Here is a 25,741-nt window from a genome sequence, read left to right on the forward strand (position 1 = left end):
ATGGAGCAGATCAGACGTTGATTTAGAAGCTCTCATCGGAACAGCTGATCTATTGTAAGCTACATGGCTCTGCGCATACCTCTGCCAGAAGGATGGAAATGGGTGTTGATTGTTCCAGGATTTGAACCTGCTTTTGTAGAGATTATAAATCAACCCCCCACCCCCTGCTGGCTACTAAACCCCAGCTACTGTTACGCAAAGTACACACTTGACAAACAGCAGTGCTAGCTCTCTTTTAAATCCATTAGCATCTTCCTCATCCAAAAAAATGTGCAGCGTATTGAGCTGGGAAACTGATCTATTGTTTCAATTAGACTGGAAATCCACAGGACACAGCCCAATTCACAGAGCAAATTAGCTGCTTGCCAGAGCATTTCTGAGCCTCCGGGAGCATCCTCCCTCAGCCTTCTGCTAGGAGGGAAGGACAATCTCCTCCTTAAGTGGTCACGTAGGAGACAAATCTCTAGAGAAAAACTAGACAGCATAAGTACAGAGCATGTGGCTGAATCTGTGAGCTATGTGGGAGACACCAGACTGGCCCTTTGCTGCAAAACTGGAGCGATTTTAAAATGCCTTTGTGGAAAGGAATATGGGTCTAAATCCTACAAACCTGATCTATTTCTAAGGCACATGATTGGCCACTGCAAAGCTAGCATCTCACTCATCTCGCTTGGGAGAGGTGTTGTGTCGCTCTGGATATACCCTGCACGGTGCCACATTCAGGGAGGGCCCTTAGGAAGGATCGTATCATAGAGCAAGGAATAGGGCCCTGCCCGCATGGGAGGAGGGGCAAGAGAGCAGATCCCAGCCTGGAGGTCTGAGAGCTGTTTCCTTTAAGTCCCCAACAGGGCTGGGTCCACACCGGGTGACCCCATGTAATGACAGTTTCCTTGGAGCTGCCATGGGGTGAAGTAGAAGTACTGCAGTGGTGACTCAAGCCCCCATCCTCCAAGCTGTTTTCTATCTATTCAGGTTCGGTCAGCTCTCTGGGCCACCTTAACATGGGAGTCACTGTCAGCACCTCCATAAATGACAGCTTTAGGGTGACCAGATGTCCCGATTTTATAGAGACAGTCCTAATTTTTTAGTCTTTTTCTTTTGTAGGCTCCTATTACCCCCCCCCCACCTGTCCTGATTTTTCACATTTGCTGTGTGGTCACCCTAGACAGCTCATACAAACACCCTCGGCCTGCTCCTGCTCTCAGATATGCCAGTGTAAACCAGAATCAGGCCCGGCGGCCCTAGCCCTTTTGGCTGCGAAGAGCCCTCTGGCTGTGTGTAACTTGCCTCCGGCGGGTGTGTAAAATGGGTGCAATCCGCACCCAGGTGTTATTCCACAGAGGCAGAACCTGGTGCTGCTGTGGCAGCTGCCACTGACTTGGCTGCATCTGGCTCCAGGAGGAGACTGGGACCCTGAGGTCTTTCCCTCTCTGGCTGGAGCTGATCCTGGTCTCAACCATGCCCTGGACGTTCAGCACCATTCAGTGGAGCCGCTCCAGGTTCCCGGCGGTGTGAACGAGAACAGGAGCATCAGCTTCCCCCATCCTCTGCCTCGAGAATTCACCCTCCATGGCCCATTCAGCCCTAGCCTCTCTGCTGAGACTGACAGCCTGAAGGTCCCCGTTAGCGCCAGCTGCTTGGGTGGGTGGGTTCGGGTCGTGAGAATGAGGAGCTCCGTGTTCTCCTTTACCCCCATATAGCAGCCGAAAAGGGCACAGGCCCTTAGTTTCTCTTTCTAGGTTGCCTTGAATTTTTATTCTCCCTCAACGATTTCCACAGCTGGTTTCCAAAGCCAGGCAGGCCGTTTCTCTCTCTGTGCCAGCCTTGTGCACTCCACTAAGTCACTGGGAAATCAGCTCCCATCCTTCCTGCTTCTGGCACCACCGCCAGCCCTCCTGGGTTCATTGCCGATACGCGCGGCAGAGCCGGGCGTGGTTCTGCCAGGCTCCCTTTGGGGAGGGCTTGGCTTGGGCCCCCCCTAGAGCCAGGTGAAACTTTCGGATCAAAACTCAGGGACCTTGAGACATTTCGTCAATTTGTGGTTATGTCGCTGAACTGTTTCAGCTGAAAAACCCCGAAAAAAGTCCCGAAAAAAATGGAAACTTGTCAATTTTTCAATTCAAAATGACTTTTGGCTTTGGCATTTCCTTTCATTTTTAATTTTAAAAAATTGTCAGATGTGAAGAAATGCGCCTAGTCCCAATGCAGCCTTTTGTTCACCCCAAAGTGATTTTTTTTTTACTTTTCTATTTGTTGAAAATTTCTAAAAATTTCCCTTTCTGTTCCACCTGAAATAATTCTCTGTCCCCCACCCAATTGTTCAGAAATGCCAACAAACTGAAAAATGTGTTCTTCACCCAGCACTAGGTCTTGCTGCCAGCTTCCAATGCAGGGTTACCTAGATGGGATTAATTGTCTCTTCTCTTTAACCTTCCCTTGTGAGCATCCCCTACCCGTTCGTGCGTGCGTGAACCCAGGCACTGCTCCTCACCTCCTGTCCCTCCGCACACATGCAAACTCGGGTGTCCATGCCTTTGCTGCCCAACCCCATGAGCCTCAAATTCACTTGTCATTTCATCTTCACGCCCATGTGCATAGGCCTGGCTCTCATCCAAACTGGCTGGGACATTTAGTCACTGGGGTGAACAGTGCTGGGTGCTTCGTTAACGGTCTCTGTGAGCGGCCGCCCCAGGAGTGTGGAGTCGGCAGGAGTCAGATTAGTGCAAAACAACACAGCAAACAAACTCTGGACAAGAGCTTAATGGGGATTTGACTGGGTACAGAGCAAAATCTGTTCCAAAGCAGACTGCACTTCTGCCTGCACGTCTCCTCCTTCCTGGCTGGCCAGCTAAGCAATAAGCTATTCCGAGCACATGCACTGGATCAGGAGGAAGAATTTCTGACACTGATGCAGAAGGGTTCAGGGAGGCTGAGGACCAATTGTACAGGAATAAATCTACGGCTCTGTAAGTGTAACGTGCTCATAAAGCGTGTTGGGTCTGTCTCTAGTGATACAGCCTCATAGTGGATAGTGGCTGACTGCTGACGTGCGTTGGAGGAGTTATTCCTTTAGCTCTGGGGTAGAGGCCAATGCTGTAGTATGGAAGGTTCTGAGTTCAAATCCTGTTGAGGATTTATGAGAGGGAACACACCAGGAAAACTGCATAGTTACCACTATGTCACATACAATGGCTACTTGGAACAGTATCTACCAGGGATAGAACTCGGATCCTTCTGTTAGAAAAGCCCAGGTCATCGAGGGGGTTACAGTCTCATCAGAAAACCAAGCCCCATCTGCTTGGGGTGCATGTTAAAAGTTCAAAGGTGCAAGAGCTTGTCCTAGACCAAAATATCCCCATTTGATCCATCTAGCTAGGTGCTTACACCATGTCCATCACCTCACAGTGGTAGATTAGCATCTGTTTTGCTGTGCTTGTGAGCTGAGCTGCCGCTCCCAACCCAGACACAGCTGCATGTCAGTGTCGCTGTAACTCAGCTGCCAGATCCCACCCCAGAGGTGGCTGCATGTCAGTGGTGCCGTACTCTGTACGTGAAATGCTGTGGGATCCTTTGGGATTCAAGGTGCTATATCAGGGGTCGGTAACCTTTCAGAAGTGCTGTGCCGAGTCTTCATTCATTCACTCTAATTTAAGGTTTTGCGTGCCAGTAATACATTTAAAGATTTTTAGAAGGTCTCTTTCTCTAAGTCTGTAATATAGAACTAAACTATTGTTGTATGTAAAGTAAATAAGGTTTTTAAAATGTTTAAGAAGCTTCATTTAAAATTAAATTAAAATGCAGAGCCCCCCAGGCCAGTGGCCAGGACCCGGGCAGTGAGAGTGTGACTGAAAATCTTCTCGTGTGCTGACTTCGGCACCTGTGCCATAGGTTGCCTATGCCTGCGCTATATAAATGCCAAGCATTACAATCCCATCCAATATGAAGAGGCCTAACCAACAGCCAGTCGCCTAATCCTCCCCACATCTTATTTCATTATATTTGCATTTCCTGCTCCCCCCGGGCACATTACAAACCTCAGTAACAGATTTGCTTTAACACTCAGCTCCACACCAAGGCCCAGGAACTGGGATAACTAGTCTCTAGGAAATCACCAGCTACTTCGGCCCAGCAATGACCGACATTTCCAATTAATTCCTAACCGATTCTCAGTGAACTGTTGGAGCTGCTCTCCTGATGGCAGCTGAACGCCTCCTGGGCGCACGTGTCTGCATGGGACAGACCTCACCCCCAGCTACATTTAAACCAGTGTGTTGCAGGCCTCACCTGGAACCCCAGTGAGAGGGCAGTGTAAACATCATACCGCAGAGCAAGCTGCCGATCACTGGTTTGTTCTCTTCCAGGTCTGAAACCGCACCCAGCACCGGGTTATATTCCTGGGTTGCCATAACACATCTGCATTGCCAACAGTTACCACCTCGTGGCAGTGAATATCACCCCAGTTTTCCCTTCTACTTAGCCCTGCAGTTACAGTATGTTAGAAGTGCAGTATCTAGACAAATGTTGTGTTCCCCCCGTAATTAGCCTGTAACCAATGTCTCTTTCAGGGGCCATCTCTCGATATGCATGGGTAGAGTCCGGCACTGAAGCAGCCTGGACAATGTGTCTTATTCCAAGGGGTGGGGCCTTAGTCTCGGGGCAGTGCTTGGCTTCTGAACATGAGGCACGGCCACGAGGGAGGCAGGAATCCCAGAGTGAGTCTGTCAGGCTAATTCTCCTGTGTCTCACAGCCCTTTTTCTTTGGCCTGAGTTTCGAGGCAGAGGAGAAGCAGCTGCAGCCACATCCTGCCATGCACATTGACCTGTTTAAAATGAACAGGGTGAATACGAAGCTGGAAATGCAAATCCAGCCACAATGCGGAGGTGAGACGCATCTGCACTAGCACGTACATCTATCTCCCTTTGCTGCATTGTTACATGGAGACGGTGGAGCTATGAATAAGGACAAACAGGGCCTTGTATCTCCCCCTCCGTAGCCATACTGAGGAGGGCACATTGCCACTGCACGCTCATGCCAAGAATTCTGCCCACACTGGGCAGTGCCTGGGAATCAAGTTGGTGCCGTGGGTGGAATGTTACCTCCTGAAGTTCCTCTCTGCCGGTTTCAGGCTGGGGTTGGATTTGCCAGAAGACACCGCAGAGCCCTGCCGGTGCCCAGGGAGCAGGCTTTCGGTCTCCAAGGGGCCTTCGCCCTCCGACTGGGAGTTGGGAGTCTCCAGAAATTCCCCATCATTCCAGGTGCCCACGGTGCCATCCATGGCCTGGTACCTGATCTCTATGGAGACGCTGGTCTGGAACACAAACCAAACACACACTCAGCGAGTGAGGCCAGCGCGCGAGCATGCAGGTAAGAAGATTTATTCCTAAATACTAAGGCCAGAAGAGACCATTAGATCATCTCACTTGACCTCCCATGTAAGGCAGGCCAGAAAAATGTCACCCACTGAAGCCTGCCTTGAGTCCTCCACCGGGCGTTTGGCTAAATTAGTGATACGCAGACTGAGGCTCTGGCAGCTCTTTGCAGCACATGATATTAAAATACGGTGTGATTTAATTATTAACCAATCTAAGTTATTAACCAATCAGGATGCTTTCACTAGGTTATTAAGCAATTAAATAGTTAACTTGCACTAGGTTATTAATTTATTTGCTGTGAAAATAATATATCTATATATCTAGACAGTGGGTGAATCCCACACCTTTGGGGAGGCTAGCCCCCCACCCCACCCCACCTGCCTGCCCCCCGTCTGCTAGGACCCCATTCAAAGCTGAGTGCCTGCCGGCTTCAGGGGAGAGGGGGAGCGAGGGTGGGGCCTCGGGGCAGAGCATGGGCGGGGCCACAGCCTGGCCATGGATATCCATTGCCCATGTTATAAACTAAATATCTCCCCCATCATACTATTTAAATATGACGACGTGATACTGTGCTATAGTAAATGAAGCAATGAATTCCCACTCCTGGGGCTCTTTTGGGTAACGCTGGTCTCTAGTTTGGCTCCTGAAACACGGAGGTCTGAGTCTCACTGGGCTAACGCTTCTTCCAGAATGGCAGCCAGTCTGGATTCAAAAAATTGGAGAATCCACCATTTCCTTTGGTCGTTTGCTCTGATGGTTAATCACCCACGTTGGTAAAAATTGGTGTCTTATTTTTAATTTGAATTTGCCTGGTTTCAGCATCCAGCCATTGGTTCTTGTTCTGCCTTACTCTGCTAGATTAAAAAATCCTTTAGTACCTGGTATTTCTCCCCTCGAAGGTGTGTTTACACTGTAATCAAGTCACCTTTCAATCTTTTTCTGAAAAGCTGAACAGATTGAGCTCCTTAAGTCTCTCACCGTAAGGCATTTTCTCCAGCCATCCAGTCATTTCTGTGGCTCTTTTCTGCACCCTCTCCAGTTTTTCAATGGCCAGTTTAAAATGTGGGCACCAAAACATGATGTATTATTCCAGTATTGGTCTCACCAATGTCGTGGACAGAGGTCAAAATCATCTCCCTGCTCCTCCCAGGTTTAGAGTCAAAGAATCATAGAATATCAGGGTTGGAAGGGACCTCAGGAGGTATCTAGGCCAACCCTCTGCTCAAAGCAGGACCAAAAGTAACATGAAGAAAGATGTGCCTTGTGAAATTCTTGGAAGATGCCACAGCAGGAGAGGCTCAAAGGATCACATTGGCCTTTCTTTGTCACTGCATCACACCCCTGATTTCTGTTTGAGCTGCAGCATTGTCAGTCATGATTTAGAGATTGCAAGTGATCAAGTGATGCAGAAGTCACCAGGATGCAAAGATGTGGACTCTGCTTCCCACCAGCAGACCTCAGAGCAGTTGACAATCACTTAATTCCCAACATTATGGTCAAAAGGTTTTGGCCAAAAAAGATATTTTTATAGGAAAATCGATTTTGTTATCTAAATGAAACTTTCTGTGGGAAATACTCATTTATGATCCAATCGTAGGGGTTTAGTCGTGAAAGCGAAAAGTAGAAAAATGTAGCCAAAAAGCAGAAAAAAATGTTTTGTCTATATTTTTCAGGGATCTACTCACAGCTCCTCGGGGAGACAGCTGAGTGTCATTATTAGAGCTAGTCAAAAAAATGCTAATTATGTCCTGAAGGAAATTTAGAAAATTTTCAAGTTAAAAAAAAAACTCTGCCACTTTTTTTGGTTTGTTTTTCTATGAAAAAAATGTAACCTAAAACCTGGGGAAAAATTAGTTTTCAAAACGTGTTTTCAATTAAAAAAAATAAAAATTGGTTCTCAGTAAAATGTTTGTTTTTGTAAACCAAAAAAACAAAAAACCCTCACAATTTTTTACTGATTTGCTTTTTCAGTGGAAAAATTTGATGACCATGCACATTTCATGTTGATCAAAAAGCCATTTTAAAAAAATCAGTCGCCTCTGATCATTATCCCATTTTATACGTGGGGACAGTGAGAAACAAAGATGGGATGTGAGTTGCCCAAGGTCACCCAGAGAGTCAGTGGCAGAGAACAGGTCTCCTGGCTCCCAGCCCGCTGCTCTGACTATGCTACAGTAACAGCTCTGCGTCTGATTCCCTCTGGTCCCCCTATGGGACTGTCCAAAATTGCAGGTGACGCATTTCTGTGACTGATAAAGGAAACAGCATCTTTCAAAGCCTGGAGAAAATGGGTGTCTCTCCAGCTCTGGTGATTACGTGGTCAGCTCTGAGAGGAGCTACTCAGTCCAGAGTTGTTCACAGGGCTTGCATCCCTGCTGCCTTATCCCTTGCAGAGCGCCATGGGATGTGTGCTTAGAGCAGCAGTTCTCAAGCAGGGGCACGGGTGCTCTGGTGGTATGCAGGGGGTACATCAACTCATCTAGATCAGTGTTTCTCACCCCAGTGGGCTCATGGGACAGGTTTAGGGAGGTCGCATGTGCAGGGCTGGCATTAGTGGGTGGCAAGCAGGGTAGTTGCCTGCAGCCCTATGCCACTGGGAACCCCACAATGCTAAGTTACACGCTTCAGCCCTGGGCACCGGGACTCGGGCTTCACACGGCTGAGTCTGGAAAGGTTGAGAACCACTGGTTTAGAGAACCCAGCCTCTCCCCCTATTTAACACAGTCACTGGTGCTGCAGCAACGGGGGGGCTAGACAGGGTTTTGAAAGAATTTACATGGCTAAATTGTCCTTTCTGTCATAAGAAATTGCCATGGATACTACATGGGAAAAGGCGAGTCTAAAATCCTACTTAGACTATATCCACCCACCAACGCAAGCGAGTCCTGCACAGCCCAGAAGAACGGGACCCGAACACAGAGTTCAGACAGAGGGCGTCAGCACTTTAGGGACAATATATTCCAGGGATGTGATCTTGTTATCCCAAAGCAAGTGGTATGAACCCAGGAATATGTATATTAGCTACATATCAAATGTGTTTCTCTCATTCACACGCGAACACTCAGGATGCGACTCCAAGGACTTACTGAGGGACCTATGGGGGATTGAGATGCTATTCACTCTATTGTTCTGTCTGCCAAACATTTATGCCAAATTCCCAGGAATGATAGTTTGGTATTGGCGCTAGGGCTTTATATGTTTTTTCTAAGAATGGCACAAACATTGGCTCATTAATCCCCACAACATCCCTGGGTTATATTCAGGCTTGGCAGAATTCAATTTTTTTAAAACAATTTCCATGGATAATATTGATGTTTATTTTTAAGTATTAAAATTGTTTTTAGTGATTTAAATTTTCATAGTTGTGTAAAATGGTGGGTTTTAAAGCATTTTTTCCTCTATTTTTATCAATTTAAGTTTTCACAGCTGCAGGAAATTAGAGGGGGGCAGACAATGTGGGAGATCAGACAAGAGTCATTTAATGACAGGAGACACTGAGCTTCAAAAGTGAAAACTTTACACCCATCAAAACATAAACAGTTAAACATCACAGGCCAAAACATACAAAGTAAATATTCTCCCATCAAACTAATAAGTCCTCAAGCAGCATTTCTCTTACGCTGCCTACCTGTCAGTGTCGAGTTCCCCAGATGGAAATACCTTCCCCTGGGTTGGTGTGGGTATAAGGGGACTCTTGCCCCCTTACTGGCATTCAGGGGGGTGTTTTGGTTGGCTACCTCCAAACACTAAAAGTTGGGGAGAGGCCAGTGCTCCAGGTCAGCCTCAGCCTCTGAGCCTGATTGACAGGGCAGGCAGGCTAATCAGGGAGTCAGGAGGCTGGGGGGGTCCTGGCCTCCATGTGAGTTGGAATTGTCTGGGTCAGAGAGGGTGGGGTCGAGCTAAGGAGAAAGCAGGGCCCAAGCTGTTCTGGGAGCAGAGCCGTGCCAGCCAGAGAGCCAGGTGTGGTGAGCAGCTGGGGCCAGCCAAGGGGGGACCTTGGGCAAAGGATTCAGTGCAGAAAGACACCCCCAGCCAAGGGACCCTGCAGGCCAGTCAGGGAGGGGGTTCTTAACCCAACGGGGGGCTGATGCTGGGAAGAAGGGTCCCACCACCCAAATCCCGGAGGTGTGTGGCCACCACTATTGCAAGCATCCAACCCGCAGCATCCCTGCAGCACAGCTAGGGCCTGAGAAGGAGGCCTGGGACCTACAAGGAACAGACTGAACTGCCTTGATGTCCGGAGACACTGTTTGTAATGTTCCATGCCATGGAGCAGCGTGATGTGTTTTCCTGTAACCTTTCCCATTTTTCCTTATTCTTTTTTTAAATTAATTGTTAATTAAACAACTTGTATTTGCTTTAAATTGTATGAAATGATCAGTGGGTCAGGGAGGTGCCCAGTGCAGAGAGGATACCTCGGAGTGGGGACACTCTAGCTCCTGTCCTGGGTGACCATAGCGGGGTTGGGAGTCAAGGCCCCCAGGAATCCTGGGCCCAGCCTTGTGGGGGTTACAAGGACTCTGACAGACAGGAGAGTGGAAAGGGAGCCCTCAAGGGCAGGGAGGCCTCTGGGTAAAGGGAGTGGGAGTGAGGACTCAGATCCTTTCACTAGCCCACTTCACCGGGGTAGTGCAGAAGCCAGGAAAGTTCTGCACAATAGCGGGGCCATTCCCTGCTTACACGGGTATGGTGAAATCGATGTTACTAGTAAAAACCGAATGCTTCCCACCCTACTTACACACCGTGCTCAAGTCACCTCTTCATCTTCCTTTTTGGTAAATTAAATAGATCGAGCTCTTTAAGTCTCTCACCGCAAGGTGTCTTCTCCAGCCCTCGACTCATTCTTTTGGCTCATTCTCTAATTTTTCAACAGCCATTTTAAGGACTGGACACCTTAGCGGGATGCAGTATTCCAGCATCACTCTCACCCTTGCCGCACACAGAGGTGAAATCACCTTCCTAGTCTCTTAGTCCTCATGTTTGCTGGCAGCTGGCTAGCACCAGAAGCACTTCCTCTGATGTTTTTTAAATTGATCAGGGAATTATGTACAGCTGGTTTTCAAAACGCCAGCCTTTCTGCATAGAATTAATTCAGAAGATGATGGACAGTGTGTATAAGAGGCCTGGGGAGAAAGGCTGGCCGTGCAGGAGAACAAATGCTGCAGCTGTAGCATGGGTCACCTCTGTGACGGTGCACTCCACGTGATGTTATGAAAATATGCTAATGAGTGTGAATATAATGTAACTGGAACATGCTTCATGCAAAAGGTCTCTTGTAAGGTATCATTACAAAGCTTAAAATCTACTGAGTGTGGTCATCCTATTTGTATGAATGTATCATTCTTGTATCTGAAACTGGGAATATGAAATATAACTCTGAGGGCCTATTGTAATTATGCAAAGTGTGGGCCATTAATGGTGGCTTGGAATCTCGATGGCTCCTATTAACCAGGACCATTGACTGTGGATGGCTCCGTTTGCTTGCAGGCCTTCCAGTGAGTCAGGCTGGAAGGAATGAAGGCTTGGGGTCTCACAGGACATGCGACCATGTCACCTGGTACTGGAATCCATCTTTAACCTGGTGCTTTTCCATTTAGAAGGAGGGGTGGGGACCCAGAGATGGACAAAGGATTCCTGCATTGTGCAGAAGAAATACAAGGAGGTGGAACAGAACAAAGGGGGCTGCAGTCGTGAGAAATGCCCTAGCTACAACTTGAGCTGGAATAAGGGCTGTACCAGAGGAAAGGATTGAGCCCAGACTAGGAAGGAGTCTAGTCTGTGAAAGAAACTTATTGGACCATCTCTGAGGGTGAGATTTTGTCTGTATTCAGCTTCTTACTGTATTAGACTTAGACTTGTGTGTTTTATTTTATTTTGTTTGGTGATTCACTTTGTTCTGTCTGTTACTACTTGGAACCACTTAAATCCTACTTTCTATATTTAATAAAAATCACTTTTTACTTATTAATTAACCCAGAGTATGTATTAATACCCGGGGGAGGGGGAGGAGCAAACAGCTGTGCATATCTCTCCATCAGTGTTATAGAGGGTGAACAATTTATGAGCTTACCCTGTATAAGCTTTATACAGAGTAAAATGGATTTATTTGGGTTTAGACCCCACTGAGAACTGGGCATCTGAGTGCTGGAGACAGGAGCACTTCTTAAGCTGTTTTCAGTTCAGCCTGCAGCTTGTGGGGGACGTGGTTCAGATTTGGATCTGTGTTTGCAGCAGGCTAGCGTGTCTGGCTCAAACAAGGCAGGGTTCTGGAGTCCCGAGCTGGCAGGTAAAACGGGCTCAGAGGTAGCCTAGGCACATCAGGTAGCAGTCCCAAGGGGGTTTCTCTGATCCAACCCTTTGGAGGCACGTCGGCCTGCCAACTTTGGAGTGCCAGAAGCGAAACTCCCTAGAAGTGGGGGGGGCCAATGGTGCCCAGACTGTGACCCTGTCCATGTTCTGCCCTGAGGCCCTGCCCCCTCTCTGCCTCCTCCCCCAGGGCCCTGCCCGTGCTCCGCCTCTTCCCCCTAAGCCCCCATGACCGCCACACAAAGGATTGGGCAGGCGAGTGGATGGGCCTTGGGGGAAGAGGCAGAGAGGAGCGAGTGGCAGGGGGTGAGGTGGAGAAGAGAGAGGGGGTGTCGGGGGAAGAGGCAGAGTTGGGGCAGGGCCCTAGTCCAGGTGCCAGTGGGGTACCCCCCCCACACTTCTAGGGAGCTGCCAGTGCTCGTGTGTAAACCTCCCCAAATGGAAGACTCCGGTGCCACCTATGCAGAAATCACTTAACTTCAAAGCGTCTCATGTAGCCTCATCTCAGCAGGGAACAGCTGTTGATTCAGTTTGACAAATATATTTCAATAATACTCGGTTAAAAACCCAAGGGTTGACCCAAAGGCAGGAGGAGTTTTTCCCACTGACTTCAGTGGGCTTTGGATCAGGTCCCAAATCATTAAAACATGGTTTTCCTACCTACATGGTGTGGAAGAGTGGGAAGTTTCATCATTGCCAAGGGCACAGAGTTGACTGTAGGGCTGGGACGGAGTAGGGTCTACAAGTCCTTATTCCCAGGCTTCTAGTCTGCCAGCAATGGTGCGCTCTGCTCTGCTTTCTGGGGAGCACGTTGCACCAATGTGCATTTGACAGGCCACGTTAGCTCCCTGCAGACCTATTCTGCCATTCCCTGCAGCAGCGTCGAGCTCAGGGCTCTGACAAAGCCACGGGACCAGGTTTTACGCATCGTCTGAAAGTACCCCAGAAATGGGGTATGTCTGCACTTTGAGCTGGGGTGTAATTCCACTCGGTTTTCAGCTTGCTACCAGGATCAGCGCTAGCACAGGTGTGTCTCCTCAAGTTGGGAATTCCACTGCCAGCTCAAGGTGCAGACACACATCCACAGTTTCATACCTCTTGATCCTGGATGAGCCTTCACCAGAAATCAATAAGGACTGATGGGGAAAGGCTGCCAAGATTTGGAGAGTCCGGTGCGTGGGTGGACACTAGAGGGCAACAATCTCACGTGCTCTCATGCAGCTCTGCCATTCCCCCCAGTAGGAGGCAGCGGTGCCCCATGCGCATGTTGCCGGAGGACAGAAAGGCAGAAAGTGGCCGCTGTTCTGTGTCACCCACCTGAATGGCAGAGTTATTGTCGTCTATTAACGTGTCCGTCACCTCCAGCTGGCCTTCCTCCACCACCTTCTGCAGCACCATCCGGAACGTGCCGATGAGTCTAGGAAACAGACAGGAGAGGGCGTGAGGAGCCCAGAGGCTTCACTTCCATAACCACCTTGGTATATATTTGCCTAGCTCTGGGGGAGACTTTCAAAAGGTGAAGGATCCATGGAGAGCCCAGGATGCTCCCTGCCGCAGGTGCTGTCCCCAGCCTGGCACCCATGGCTGGGATATCCCATTACAGACCCAAGCAGAAGGCACAGGGTGCTGGAAACCTCCCTGAAATTACCCAGGAAGGCAGGAGCTTAGAGGAAGCACAGCCTAGTGGCTAGTGCAGGGTCCGAGGAGTTAGGGAACTGCCAGGAGCAATCAGCCCCGGATTGGTCACCGGGGCTGGGGAGAGATGGGACCCGCTGGGGCCGTTTTCCATCTCTAATTCCTATAGGCCCATAGGAAACGTACTGGCATGGCGTATCTGAGCGCGATCTAGTGGCTGAGCCCACAGAACGGCTCCGGCTCCCGCTAGCGAAGGGAGCTCAAGCCGCAGCAGTGGCCTGAGGACCACAGCTCTCAGCCCAGCTCCTAGGTGTGTGATCTCGCTCATCCTTTCCTCCGCAGTCCGTGGCACGGGGGTTCGCTGCAGCATGCGGACGGGCTGGTACAGTCAACGTGCCCCCTGGAGTCTGTGGCCACGGTGCCGAATTACACCCCGGCAGCCAGATGCTGTGGCAAACCGGCCCCTCGTCCTCCAGAGCGGCCCCTCGGCTCTGCAGTTTGCCAGCGCGGCAGCCTGGGACTCCGGCATCATTGGCAAGTGAATTAACCCCTGGCCATGTCTGTCAGATGATGGGGAAACTGATACAACGCTCAGCATCAAATCCCCCTGGGCTGTCTCAGCAGGAGTGGCAGACAGTTCCTAAAAGTGTGTCTGGGGGGGCCACTGGTGCCCAAACTGTCCCCTGTCCCCTCTTCTCCCTAAGCCCCCACCCCCCCACTGCCCCTGCCCCCTAGGCCCTGCTCCCATGCCACCTGTCCCCTCAAGACCCCGGCCCCTGCTTGCTCCTCTCTGTCCCCTCCCCCCAGTCCAGTATAAAGTGGGAAGGCCTAGCGCTCCTGCTTGTAAAAGTGGGCCGGCACAGTGCCCTCACTCTCCCTGTTCCCGTGCCCCTGTATCTCGGCATCAGTTCTGTTTATTTGATGCTGCTCCATTTGAGGCTGCTGTTTCGGGCTTTGCATTTTTGGCGTGGCACCGGAGCAAGCAGTGCACCTCACCAGGCCATACGAAACGAGCAATGCTGCAAACGAGCCCACCTATTAAACACAGAGCTGCTGATAACCCGGCAGAAGCCCTAGCACAAAGCATGTGCTACGCTCTCAGCTCGGCTCTGCAGAGCTGATAAAGACCCTCCTGCTATCCCAGAGCTACAGACACTGTATTTGGAGGGCTTGTCAGAAATAATTGCACAGAGCTCCGCTAGCTGGGGCCGTGAGAACACTGCCATTAATTACAATCTCTTCTTTGTAAGCCTCAGGGCATTGTTCAGTCCTGGCAGCGCAGTGATCTATCTGGCCATTGTTTCACAGAGGAAGGAGAACAGCTCATTGGGCTTCAGACTGGTCCCCACACAGGCTAGCTAATGTATTTACCTGGTCCCCAGCACCATATTATCTGAGCACCTGACAGTCTTCACTGTATTTATCCTCATGGCACTTTTGTGAGGCACAGCAGGGCTGTTACCCCACTGTGCAGATGGGAAACTGAGGCAGAGAGAGACTAAGGTTACGTCAACACTGCAAAATAAGAAAAATCCCTGGCAGCAGCGAGTCAGGGTCTACTGACTCAGGCTAGTGCTACAGTGCTAAAAACAGCAGTGTGGGCATTCCCACGCGGGCTGGAGCTCCACCCTCCTCACTGGGTTTCACAGCCGGAGCGGGCACGTCGCACAGCTCTTCTAGCACCGTAGAGCAGGACCAGGCTCTCCGACTCGCTGTCACGGGGGGTTTCACAGCAGAGACAGATCCTGCATGTCTTGGCTTTGGTCGCTCAGGGAACGTGCAGCAGAGCAGGGAACAGAGCCCGAGACAACCCAACTCCCAAGCCAGCGGGCCCTCCGTCCTTCCCGTCACCAGCCCAGCTCTGCTCTGCAATGAGACACTGCTTCTGCACAACTCACAGATCATCCATCCCTGTCTACACGACACCCCTCCACGCAGCTGCCCCAGCCATTACATCGCTCCTGCGTGTCTACGCTTCACTTCTTGTGTCAGCGGGCACGTCCTCCCCAGGAGCGCTTGCTGTCCTGTCAGCATGGGGCATTGTGGGATGGCTCCCAGAGGCCAGCGTCGGAACTGACACTGCATTGACCTAACTACATCGCCCGTGATGCCACACCGCTCTGGAGGTGGAGCTATTAAGTCGCCGTAGTGGGGCAGTTACATCAGCGGGAGCCAAATTTAAGTGCAGACATGTTCATAGTCAGGTGGATGTAAGCTGTCCTGTAGTGTAGAGTAAACCAGACCTCAGTGACTTCAGATCCAGGCTTATCTGGGACCTTCTGCCGACCTCTTCCAACCCCTTTGCTATTCCCTCTGCATGCACACCCGTGGAAACACCATAGTTTGCCTAAGGGTTTGGAGACCGGCTGCTCTTCGCACCAGTCGCAGTAGTCCTGAGTGAACACACTCACCTAGCCAGTTCAGAGCAGGAGAAGCCTTTATTGGCTAGTCTCGCATTTTTAAAAGTTTCAGTTATCCAATCAGAGAACAGAAATAATACCACATAACCAATGACAGATTACTAATTGAATTGTTCACGTGCAATGAAGATGGTGGAGATGGTTTGACCAAACCACCTGGCAAAATTTGCTTGTTTGGCCAGCACCATCCAGCCATAGCAATGGGGAGATCCTGCATGAGCCCTTGCCTGATAACCCAGGAGATGCCCCAGACTATCCATCCCTCCAGCCTGGTGACATGCCTATGAGCTGATGCTTTAGAAGAAGGCAAACCCACCTGTCCCATTGACCAATGCTGTCCATTTGGTGAGAGACTTTCCTTTATCAGAGAGGTCTACTAGGCTCACGTCCGAGGGACCCTTTGCTGCCTCGCCCCTGAGATTTCCTGTGGCACGAGCTCAGCAATACCAGATACCAGTGTTCAGCTGTTGTGTATTCATTTAAGATGCCATGTAGCCCATTAAACAAGAATTGTGTGTGTATTTCATTCCACTGTGTATGCAATGAATAATGCATAGCCACCTCAAACAGGGACCTGGATCTTCTTTCAAGTGTACTTGTCCTGAAAAAGATGCTGTGTCTGTCTATATTTCCCCCAATCGTCAAAGAATTGATAATACTGTTCATAATGCTGGAGCCCTGCTAAACGCTTGAAAAAATTTCCTCAATAAAATGCATTTATTTGTTTAAAATTCTGGTATATGGTTTGTTATTGTAGGGTTGCTCATGTGGGTAGAGCTCTGCGAACAGGTTTTTTTTTTCCTAGGGTTACTCACCATGAGTTGGGCATCGCAGACAGGTATGTTTATGTAGGGCGGCTCACCCGAGCCAGGCGTCGCAGACAGGTGTGTTTACGTAGGGCGGCTCACCCGAGCCGGGCGTCGCAGACAGGTGTGTTTACGTAGGGCGGCTCACCCGAGCCGGGCGTCGCAGACAGGTGTGTTTACGTAGGGCGGCTCACCCGAGCTGGGCGTCGCAGACAGGTATGTTTATGTAGGGCGGCTCACCCGAGCCAGGCGTCGCAGACAGGTGTGTTTACGTAGGGCGGCTCACTCGAACCAGGCGTCGCAGACAGGTGTGTTTACGTAGGGCGGCTCACTCGAACCAGGCATCGCAGACAGGTGTGTTTACGTAGGGCGGCTCACCCGAGCCGGGCGTCGCAGACAGGTGTGTTTACGTAGGGCGGCTCACCCGAGCCGGGCATCGCAGACAGGTGTGTTTACGTAGGGCGGCTCACCCGAGCCGGGCATCGCAGACAGGTGTGTTTACGTAGGGCGGCTCACCCGAGCTGGGCGTCGCAGACAGGTATGTTTATGTAGGGCGGCTCACCCGAGCCAGGCGTCGCAGACAGGTGTGTTTACGTAGGGCGGCTCACTCGAACCAGGCGTCGCAGACAGGTGTGTTTACATAGGGCGGCTCACTCGAACCAGGCATCGCAGACAGGTGTGTTTACGTAGGGCGGCTCACCCGAGCCGGGCATCGCAGACAGGTGTGTTTACGTAGGGCGGCTCACTCGAACCAGGCATCGCAGACAGGTGTGTTTACGTAGGGCGGCTCACCCGAGCCGGGCATCGCAGACAGGTGTGTTTACGTAGGGCGGCTCACTCGAACCAGGCATCGCAGACAGGTGTGTTTATGTAGGGCGGCTCACCCGAGCCGGGCATCGCAGACAGGTGTGTTTACGTAGGGTGGCTCACTCGAACCAGGCGTCGCAGACAGGTGTGTTTACATAGGGCGGCTCACCCCAGCCGGGCGTCGCAGACAGGTGTGTTTACGTAGGGTGGCTCACCCGAGCTGGGCGTCGCAGACAGGTGTGTTTACATAGGGCGGCTCACCCCAGCCGGGCGTCGCAGACAGGTGTGTTTACGTAGGGCGGCTCACCCGAGCCGGGCGTCGCAGACAGGTGTGTTTACGTAGGGCGGCTCACCCGAGCCGGGCGTCGCAGACAGGTGTGTTTACGTAGGGCGGCTCACCCGAGCCGGGCGTCGCAGACAGGTGTGTTTATGTAGGACGGCTCACCCGAGCCGGGCGTCGCAGACAGGTTTTATCGCTCACTCAGATTGCAGACAGGCAGGTGAATTTCTATAGGGTTGCTCAGGGAGCCATGCTGTTGGCCCATGACATTCTATTTTTCATTTTTAGGGGATGTGGGGAGGGGAAAAAGCCAAGAGGTTTGTTCTCAAAAAGCAGTTTTAAAAGATTGCACAGATATTGTCAGGTTTGGCTCAGTCTCTAATGCAACCTACATCTCCCCCCCTTACTTCTGTTGTGTCTCTTTAACCCGTCTGCTGCGAGCACGCTCATGTCGCTAGCCTCCTGGGACTGCTCGGCACCTCAAGAGACCCACGGTAAGAATGGTGATCACTTCAACAATGCCGTTATGAAAAATCAGACCCAGGGAGCTTTGGCTCGAGGGTTAAACTTTGCCAGAGTGGAGAGGTGGTCCTGCAGATACCTCCCTCCCCATTCGTGATCATGTGACGCCTCTGCACCAGCTGCAGAAGGATATGAGGGGAGGGTTTAATGGGATGAGGAACTGGACACCAGAAGAATGATCCAGCACCATGTAACATGCCAACCCTTTTCAGAGTACGGACAAGCATCCCACTGGCCGCAGCCTGGAATCCATTGCTTTACGGGCTTGTGTATGAGGACAGGTAGCTTAAGGTGTGCATTTAAACCGATACAACTAACCTGGTGCAAACACCCGTGTGGACAATCTTATTTCAGTTTAAGATCGGTGTAATATTGAGGCTCCTGGGTGGGTCACTGACAGTGGGGATCCAACTCCTGGGATCTCGATGTGTGAGCCTCTACTGCTAGAGCCAGAGGGGGCAGAGTGCCACAGCAAGTGGGCATGGCATACAGTGGCTTTCTCGGTTTAACCGAAGTTGATTGACAACACTTGACTGAAATAAGACACTCTTAGTTCAGTTTAAGAGTGGCCATACGAGGGTTGGAACTACTTTAACTAGATTGGTTTAGAAATCACTTTAAATTAAGCTGGTGGGATTTCCTGTGTAGACGAGGCCGAATGCATTAGAAATTGATAAGAAAAATCCAGCTTCTACAAATGGACTTGATACTGGTTCTCAACCCACCCTACAATCACGTACCCACCATACAGTGGGGCATGTAAATGAGAGGTTATCTACATGCTAACTACCCGATCGTGCCCACCAATGCAGGAGCCAGGAGTCTAAATGCTTTGTGGGCAGAGTCCAGATGTTACACAACAAAATGCTGTCATCGTTTCCACTGGAAATTAATTACACCTGCAGCTTAGTTGCATATGCAAAATGAAAGGCTGCTGTTTAGCCCAATGCATTTATGTTTTTTGCCGACTTGATGTTATTTCTTTAGGAATGCCTTAGCTGGCAATGGAGCTTTTCGTTCAAGTGTCAAAGAATAAGTCATTAAAGGGGCCCGTTCTTCTCGCAGTACGAAGCTATCATCAGTCTATCATCAGGAGGAGGGAGAAAACTTGTTCACCTTAGCCTCCAATGATAGAACAAGAAGCAATGGGCTTAAACTGCAGCAAGGGAGATTTAGGTTGGACATTAGGAAAAAGTTCCTAACTGTCAGGGTAGTTAAACACTGGAATAGATTGCCTAGGGAAGTTGTGGAATCTCCATCTCTGGAGATATTTAAGAGTAGGTTAGATAAATGTCTATTAGGGATGGTCTAGACAGTATTTGGTCCTGCCATGAGGGCAGGGGACTGGACTCGATGACCTCTCAAGGTCCCTTCCAGTCCGAGAGTCTATGAGTCTATGAGCTACTGCCATGGGCAATCCCAGCTTGTGTTAATGGTGGCTACCGGTGACGATCCCCATGCACAGAGTTGAAGTGACAGCCCTAAGGGAGTAAAAACACAGTCTGGGAATCTCACACACACCTAGGACTTCATGGCTGTCACTGGACTGCACTCCACAGACCCTGGGAACTTCATGGCCGCAGTGGGGACAGGACTCAGATGCTCCTACCCCAGAAACCCAATCCCCAGCCACTCAAAGAGACTCTCCATTAGGCGTTAGCGCTATTGTGCCTATGACACACGTAGTTCTGATTCCTTCCTTTAGATGGCAGTGGTAGCACGTGAACATTATGCCTGCGCATTACAGTAATGAAGCACTTTTCATCAGAGGAATGTAAAGTTCTTTAACAAGCAGTGGTTTCACAAATCTTGGGTAAGTAACATTAATCCCACTGACAAGCGGGGAAACCGAGGCATAGAGTAAGGTCATGTCACTTGTGCAGTGTGACACAGGGAGATAGTAACAAAGCTGGGAAGAGAAGCCAGGAGTCCTGACTCTTGTCTCTCTGGTCTCTGGGAATGTGGGGGCCATCTGATGGAATTCACCACTGCTCATCACAGCCTACAAGCATAACTGACAGGGGTCAGGTCAACAGTGCAGAGAATCAGACACCTCTGCTGATGACCGGGAGTGATGTTAACCATCCCGCCAGGCACAGGTACGCGCCCTGCACTCCAGCAGCCCACAGAACAGGCCAGACCAAAGCCCTGGAACGCAGCAAGGCAAACTGCACAAAGCCAACAGGCTGGCCTGGATGCGAACTCAGAAACATGGGCCCATGGGATCCTCCCGCCACCAGAATACACTGATGGGGCGGGAGGAGAGGCAGAGAGCGTCTGAACTTATCTGGCCTGCTGCTGAGTCTAAAATACTTTTAAGTCCTGGAGGTAGGGGTCCAGATTTTTAAAGTTATTCAGGTGCCTAATTCCCATTGAAATCAATGGTTTTAGGTACTTAGACACCTTGAAAAAGCTGGCCCTTACTTAGTACGCCAGAGGCCACTAAAACCTTCAGGCCAGGTTCACTCTTGCTGTAATGCCATTGAGTTCTAGCTGTGGGAGGGCAATGCAGAATTGGTATTTACAGTGCTCGCAACTGAACATAACATAAGAACGGCTGTATCGGGTCAGACCAAAGGTCCATCCAGCCCAGTATCCTGTCTGCCAACAGTGGCCAGTGCCAGGTGCTCAGAGGGAGTGAACAGAACAGGGAATCATCAAGTGATCTTACAACAAGTGATCAAGTGAACTGAGGCCAACCTGTTAGCGGCAATGCATGACTCCACACAGAGTACCGCTGGCTGTGTCGGGCCTGGCAGCAACATGTGTCAGGCCCGGGTCACTGGGTACTTTGGCAGGGCATGCCCCAGGGTCATGGCACAGCAACCCAGCTCAGCTTCTGCTAAGAGATTGAGAGAACGGTGCCCAGGCTGCCTGCTTAGCCTGCTCTTGCAGCTGCTGCCGGGCTGAGTACGGATGCCCACCTGCTGCAGCGGGCAGGATGCCCAGCGCATAAGCCGAAAGTCATAGGAACGCATGGCTAATTCTATGAGACTGTGCTGCGGGCTGGCTGCTCCATCGGCTCCTTGTGTGCGAACGAACCCCAAAGGGACCCCGGCACGGGCTGGAGAGTCTGTACTTCAGATCCAGCTGCAGGAGCCTCTGTGTCTTGGTTACTCCAGATGTAAAATGGGAATAATGACACTCACCTCCTGGAGGGGCAGGTACTTGTGAGGACACCTCTATCGAGCCAGAATCATCCTCACTAGAATCCCAGGCCCCCTCTAGGGAGTTACGCTGGGAATAAATTTGGCCCACTAGTTTCTATCGGGCCAAAGTTTCATGCCCCCACCGCATGCTCACCAGTCCTGCTGCCAGCCCTGTCTGGAGACTCCAAATGCCTCAGACGTCCCTTTCCCCCCCGCAGAACGACTTCTGCGGCACTTTCGGTACAATAATTAACTACTGCAGTAGCGCTGTTATGCCCTGCTACCCCCCTTGTTCCTCAAGTCCCTGACAAACGTCATCTACAACCGCCTGGGAAAGCTCCTGGAGCAGAGCAGGCCCCAGGGATCCTGTTGGGGAATGTATGGCAGTGGAGGAAGGCTCAATCCATCGAGTGCAGACACCACTGGCTGTTACAAGGGCGTATTTTGCCCAGGGTGCAGTTGTGCTCAGCTGCAAACCCCGGCTGCAGAATCACAAGTGCCTCGCAACCTGTCAGGGTAGGCAGGGTTTGCATGAGCTCACCCCTGACATCGCATGAGGAGCTGGGGGAGACTTCAGCAGCTGACCTCGTTTGCACGGACACACCCACTCTGCCTAGGCGCGCAGCATGATGGGCCACTCTGTCTTGCACTGGCCAGCACCCACTTGACATCGGCCGGGGGTTCAGAGCTGGAGCTCCAGTGTAGGCCCATCCCCATGAGCATCTTCAATGAAGTTACTCCAGGGATGAATCGAATCCATCGTCTTAGCTGCCTTAGATGCACAGGCATTCCCTGGTGCCCCTGGCACAGGTGCTTGGGGGAAGGACCATCCATGCACACTGCTTTGGTGGGGCAGCTGCGTGACGATGAGTCAAAGGGCCGACTGGTTCTGGGTGAGCTCAGGGATAAGTGTGCACTGTTTTGGGGTGTGCAGGCTACTGAGCCAGGACCAGGAGGATCTTTAATCTGAATGCTCCATCGGTGCCCAAGCAACACGTTCCTGGCTCTTCCTGTGCTGGGGAATCTAGTCTAGGCAGATGTCTATCGGGTAACGTCCAACCTGACTCCCAATGAAGCAGGGAACCAGGGTTCGCTTTGGCCAGGATCCCAGACTACTACAGTTTCAAGCCTCTTTGAGAGCAATAGGTGAATTCACCAGTGTTTCTGCTGGGATCATAGTAGGGGGTGAGTAGGATGTGAGAGATGGTGAGTGTATGAGCATTTACACCACTGCCCCTTTCTGGAGGGAATCAGAACTGCTCCGCTCTATACCACTAACAGCTAACAGAGATGTTCCTGCAGCTCACGGGACAGGGGCCTGTGATTTAAGAGCGGGAGGGTCTGAGTTCTAGCCTTGCTTTCACTGGCAGTGTGAAGTCTCTGCTGGCCCTGCAAGCGTTACATGATACGTTTCCCTCCTGCCTGTTCCAGCAGCGTTTGTGCTCCTGGTAGGACAGACACAACTCTGCTCCCAGCAGTGACTAATGTAAACTGTCGCAAGCCAGTGTCCATTTCTAGCTTGTCCCTGTTCCCTTCGCAGAGAAGGCAGAGCCACCTCCCCACCACCTCGGAGCGCCCGTCTGCTTTGGATCTGACAAATCTGGGGTCACAAAGTCAAGGAAATAAAAACGTCCATCAGCAAGTTTTTGCCGCAGTGGGAAGACAAGCTGGTCTGTCAGAGATGGTGCTGTCCTGCTGTGTTCAGATTGTAGCCAATTACTTCCCATTAACCCTCCATAAACAATTCCTCTCGCTTCATGGCACTGGGGCCATTCAAACACTCTGTCTCCCCCAGAGACGTTAAGCCAAGCTAGACACACTCAGGTCTGACACCTTTTCCCTTCTAAGCCCGTTCCTGTAACCCCCTCCTCATTTTCATTGCTCGCCTCTGAATCCTCCTCCTCTATCTCCCCAAGGCCCAGGCCTGGGTTTGTACATTAGCGTGTGAATTATTGAGAAAGTGCTGCCTCAGTGTTTGGCTTGTGATCAGTCTTCTCCCACCCCTCCCTCCCTCTGGCCAGGTAGGCGAGGATGAAATATTCAGCAGCCATCTACACAAGACGTTACTTCTAAGTGTTTCATAATTCATCAAACACCCAGCTCCTTGCCCGTCTCCTCTGCTGACAGAAAGGCAAAGAATGTTTCTGGGTCACTCTGCACATCTGCCGTGACTTCAGCTGTTTCAAACACGCTCTTGCTTCCAGCTTCCTCCCAGGGCTGCGGGTTCTTCTTCCCTTATTAGCGAACTCCTCCCGGAGCCTCTACTCCCTTCAGGGGAGCAACATGTGCATCTTGCCAGACGCCTGGGGCCTGCATCTCTCCGGACTGGACTTTATCTTCCAATGTGTTTGTGAATCAGTGTGCAAGATAGCCACCTTTCACATGCCTGGTGCTCCAGCCATGCTCTTGTCCTGGTCACTGTCACCCACGTAGGACGTACCTTCTTTCAATCCATCCCTATACTAGTCTAATGTGACTTCCCTGGCTGGGTCAGCAGGGGCAGGTATTGAACTCAGAACTTCGGGATCCAAAAAGCGCATGTCTCTAAAGAACCTAGCTCCTTTAGCTAGAAACACTAGCTATAGACTAGCCCCCCAAAGGGGGCTGAAAGCTGCGCTGAACTAGCATGGATGAGACCAGGCACAGCCTCCCTATTAATCTGCATCCACTTCCTCCCCCGCAAAAGCCCCCCTGTCCTACAGTTGATACCTGCCCCAATCACCGCATTCTGCACATGCCCTGGCAGCCTGGGAACTTCTTGGCCTGGCATCCATTTTCTTTACGGCATAACAACTTATAGTAAAACCCTGGAAAATGACTGCTAGCACAGCACACCTCATCCCCCCATCACTCCATTCCCAAACACTCAACACAAGGTGCGTGAAGAGTTCAGGCTTTAAGCCCAGAAAACCCAGGATGGTAAAGGCCGGATGCTCCATCCTGTCCCCATGGCCAGGTTTGGTTTGCACGCTCTGAATGACTGTGTTAGCTTTAGCGAAGGTCTGAAGCCAGAACCCTGGCTCTGAACCGCTTGGAGTTTCTGTAGGTTTGGCTCTGGGTCAGAACCGAACCCAGCAAGGGCAATTTGCCAGTTCTGATTCAGCTGAAGTCTTGCAAGTATGGCTTTCGTGTTCATGTCAGCATCAGCTCAGAACTCAGATCTAGTCCTGCTCCAGCCCTGAACCCCAGACTTCATTTATCCCTGAACACCAAAAGTGAACCTTGACTGATTCGTGACCCCTAAACCCCAGCCCCGATTCAGCTGGGAATCCCCCCAAAGCAGCAGCTTCAGCCTCCTCCAAGCTCACAAGCTGAACACAGCCTGCTTAGCCTGCCTCTCGTTGGCCATCTGGCTCCCATGAACATTCCAGCGCTGGTCGTGGATGAGAGCAGAACCATTCATGGTGGATGTATTCAGCCCTTTGAGATAGGCCTAACCTGCAGCACTACCACGGTCCAGTAGTCAGGGCTTCTGGGATGTGCAGTGCACAGGGGATGGCTGGGAATTACGGACTACAACTGCAAGGCATGCCGGGTGGGGAGATTAATAGATTATGAAACCAAACTACACCATTTTGATCATCTGGTCTGACCTCCTGCATAACGCCAGCCAGAGAACTGCCCCCCAGTAATTTTCATTTGAACTACAGCAGGTCTTTTAGAAAATCATCCAATCTCAATTTAAAAATTGCCAGCGACAGAGGATCCACCACAACCCTTGGCAAATTGTTCCAACGGTTAATTACTGTCACCGTTAAAAATGTGCAGCGGCCAGTTTAAGCCTGAGTGGCTTCCGTGGTCATTCCTTTGTCTGCTAGATTGTAAAGCCCTCTCTTATGAAATTTCTGTTCCCCCTGCAGGCACTTATAAACTGTGATCAGGTCACCCCTGAAACCTTCTCTTTGATAACAGAAATCAATTGAGCTCCTTGAGTCTATTGCTATAAGGTAGGTTTCTAATCCTTTAATCTTTATCATGGTTCGTCTCTGAAACCTCTGCAATTTATCAACATCCTTCTTGAACTGTGGGCACCAGAACTGGACACAGGATTCCAGCAGTGGTCCCACCAGTGCCAGATACAGAGGTCATCCTCTTTCAGATTCCTGTGTATTCATCCAAGGATCTAAGCCTTGTTGGCCACCACGTCATACTGGGAGATCACATTCAGCTGATTATCCACCAAGACCCCCAAATCTCTTTCAGAGTCACTGCTTCTCTGGATAGAGTCCTGCATCAGGTAAGTATGGCTTACCTTCTTGGGCCATAGATGTATATATTTACAATTAGCCATATTAAAATGCATATTGTTTGCATCCCCCTAGCTTACCAAACGACCCGGATTGCTCTGTATCAGTGACCTACCCTCTTCATTATTCATCACTCGCCCAGTCTTTGGGGGATAGTCAGACATTATTAGCCATGATTTTGTTTTCATCCATATCA

The 25,741-nt window shown here is 50.6% G+C and overlaps 1 protein-coding gene across 1 annotated transcript in view; it reads right to left on the reverse strand.

The window, feature by feature from the left end:
- Positions 1 to 25,741, reverse strand: part of OTOF (otoferlin) — a 193,013-nt gene that overhangs the window by 94,176 nt on the left and 73,096 nt on the right. The window contains 2 exon segments of the mRNA XM_030555087.1: positions 5,098 to 5,309; positions 12,997 to 13,096. Of these exon segments, the coding sequence (XP_030410947.1) occupies positions 5,098 to 5,309; positions 12,997 to 13,096 (312 nt within the window).

Source organism: Gopherus evgoodei, chromosome 3 (assembly GCF_007399415.2).
Source record: "Gopherus evgoodei ecotype Sinaloan lineage chromosome 3, rGopEvg1_v1.p, whole genome shotgun sequence".
In the NCBI taxonomy this organism is placed as follows: domain Eukaryota; kingdom Metazoa; phylum Chordata; order Testudines; family Testudinidae; genus Gopherus; species Gopherus evgoodei.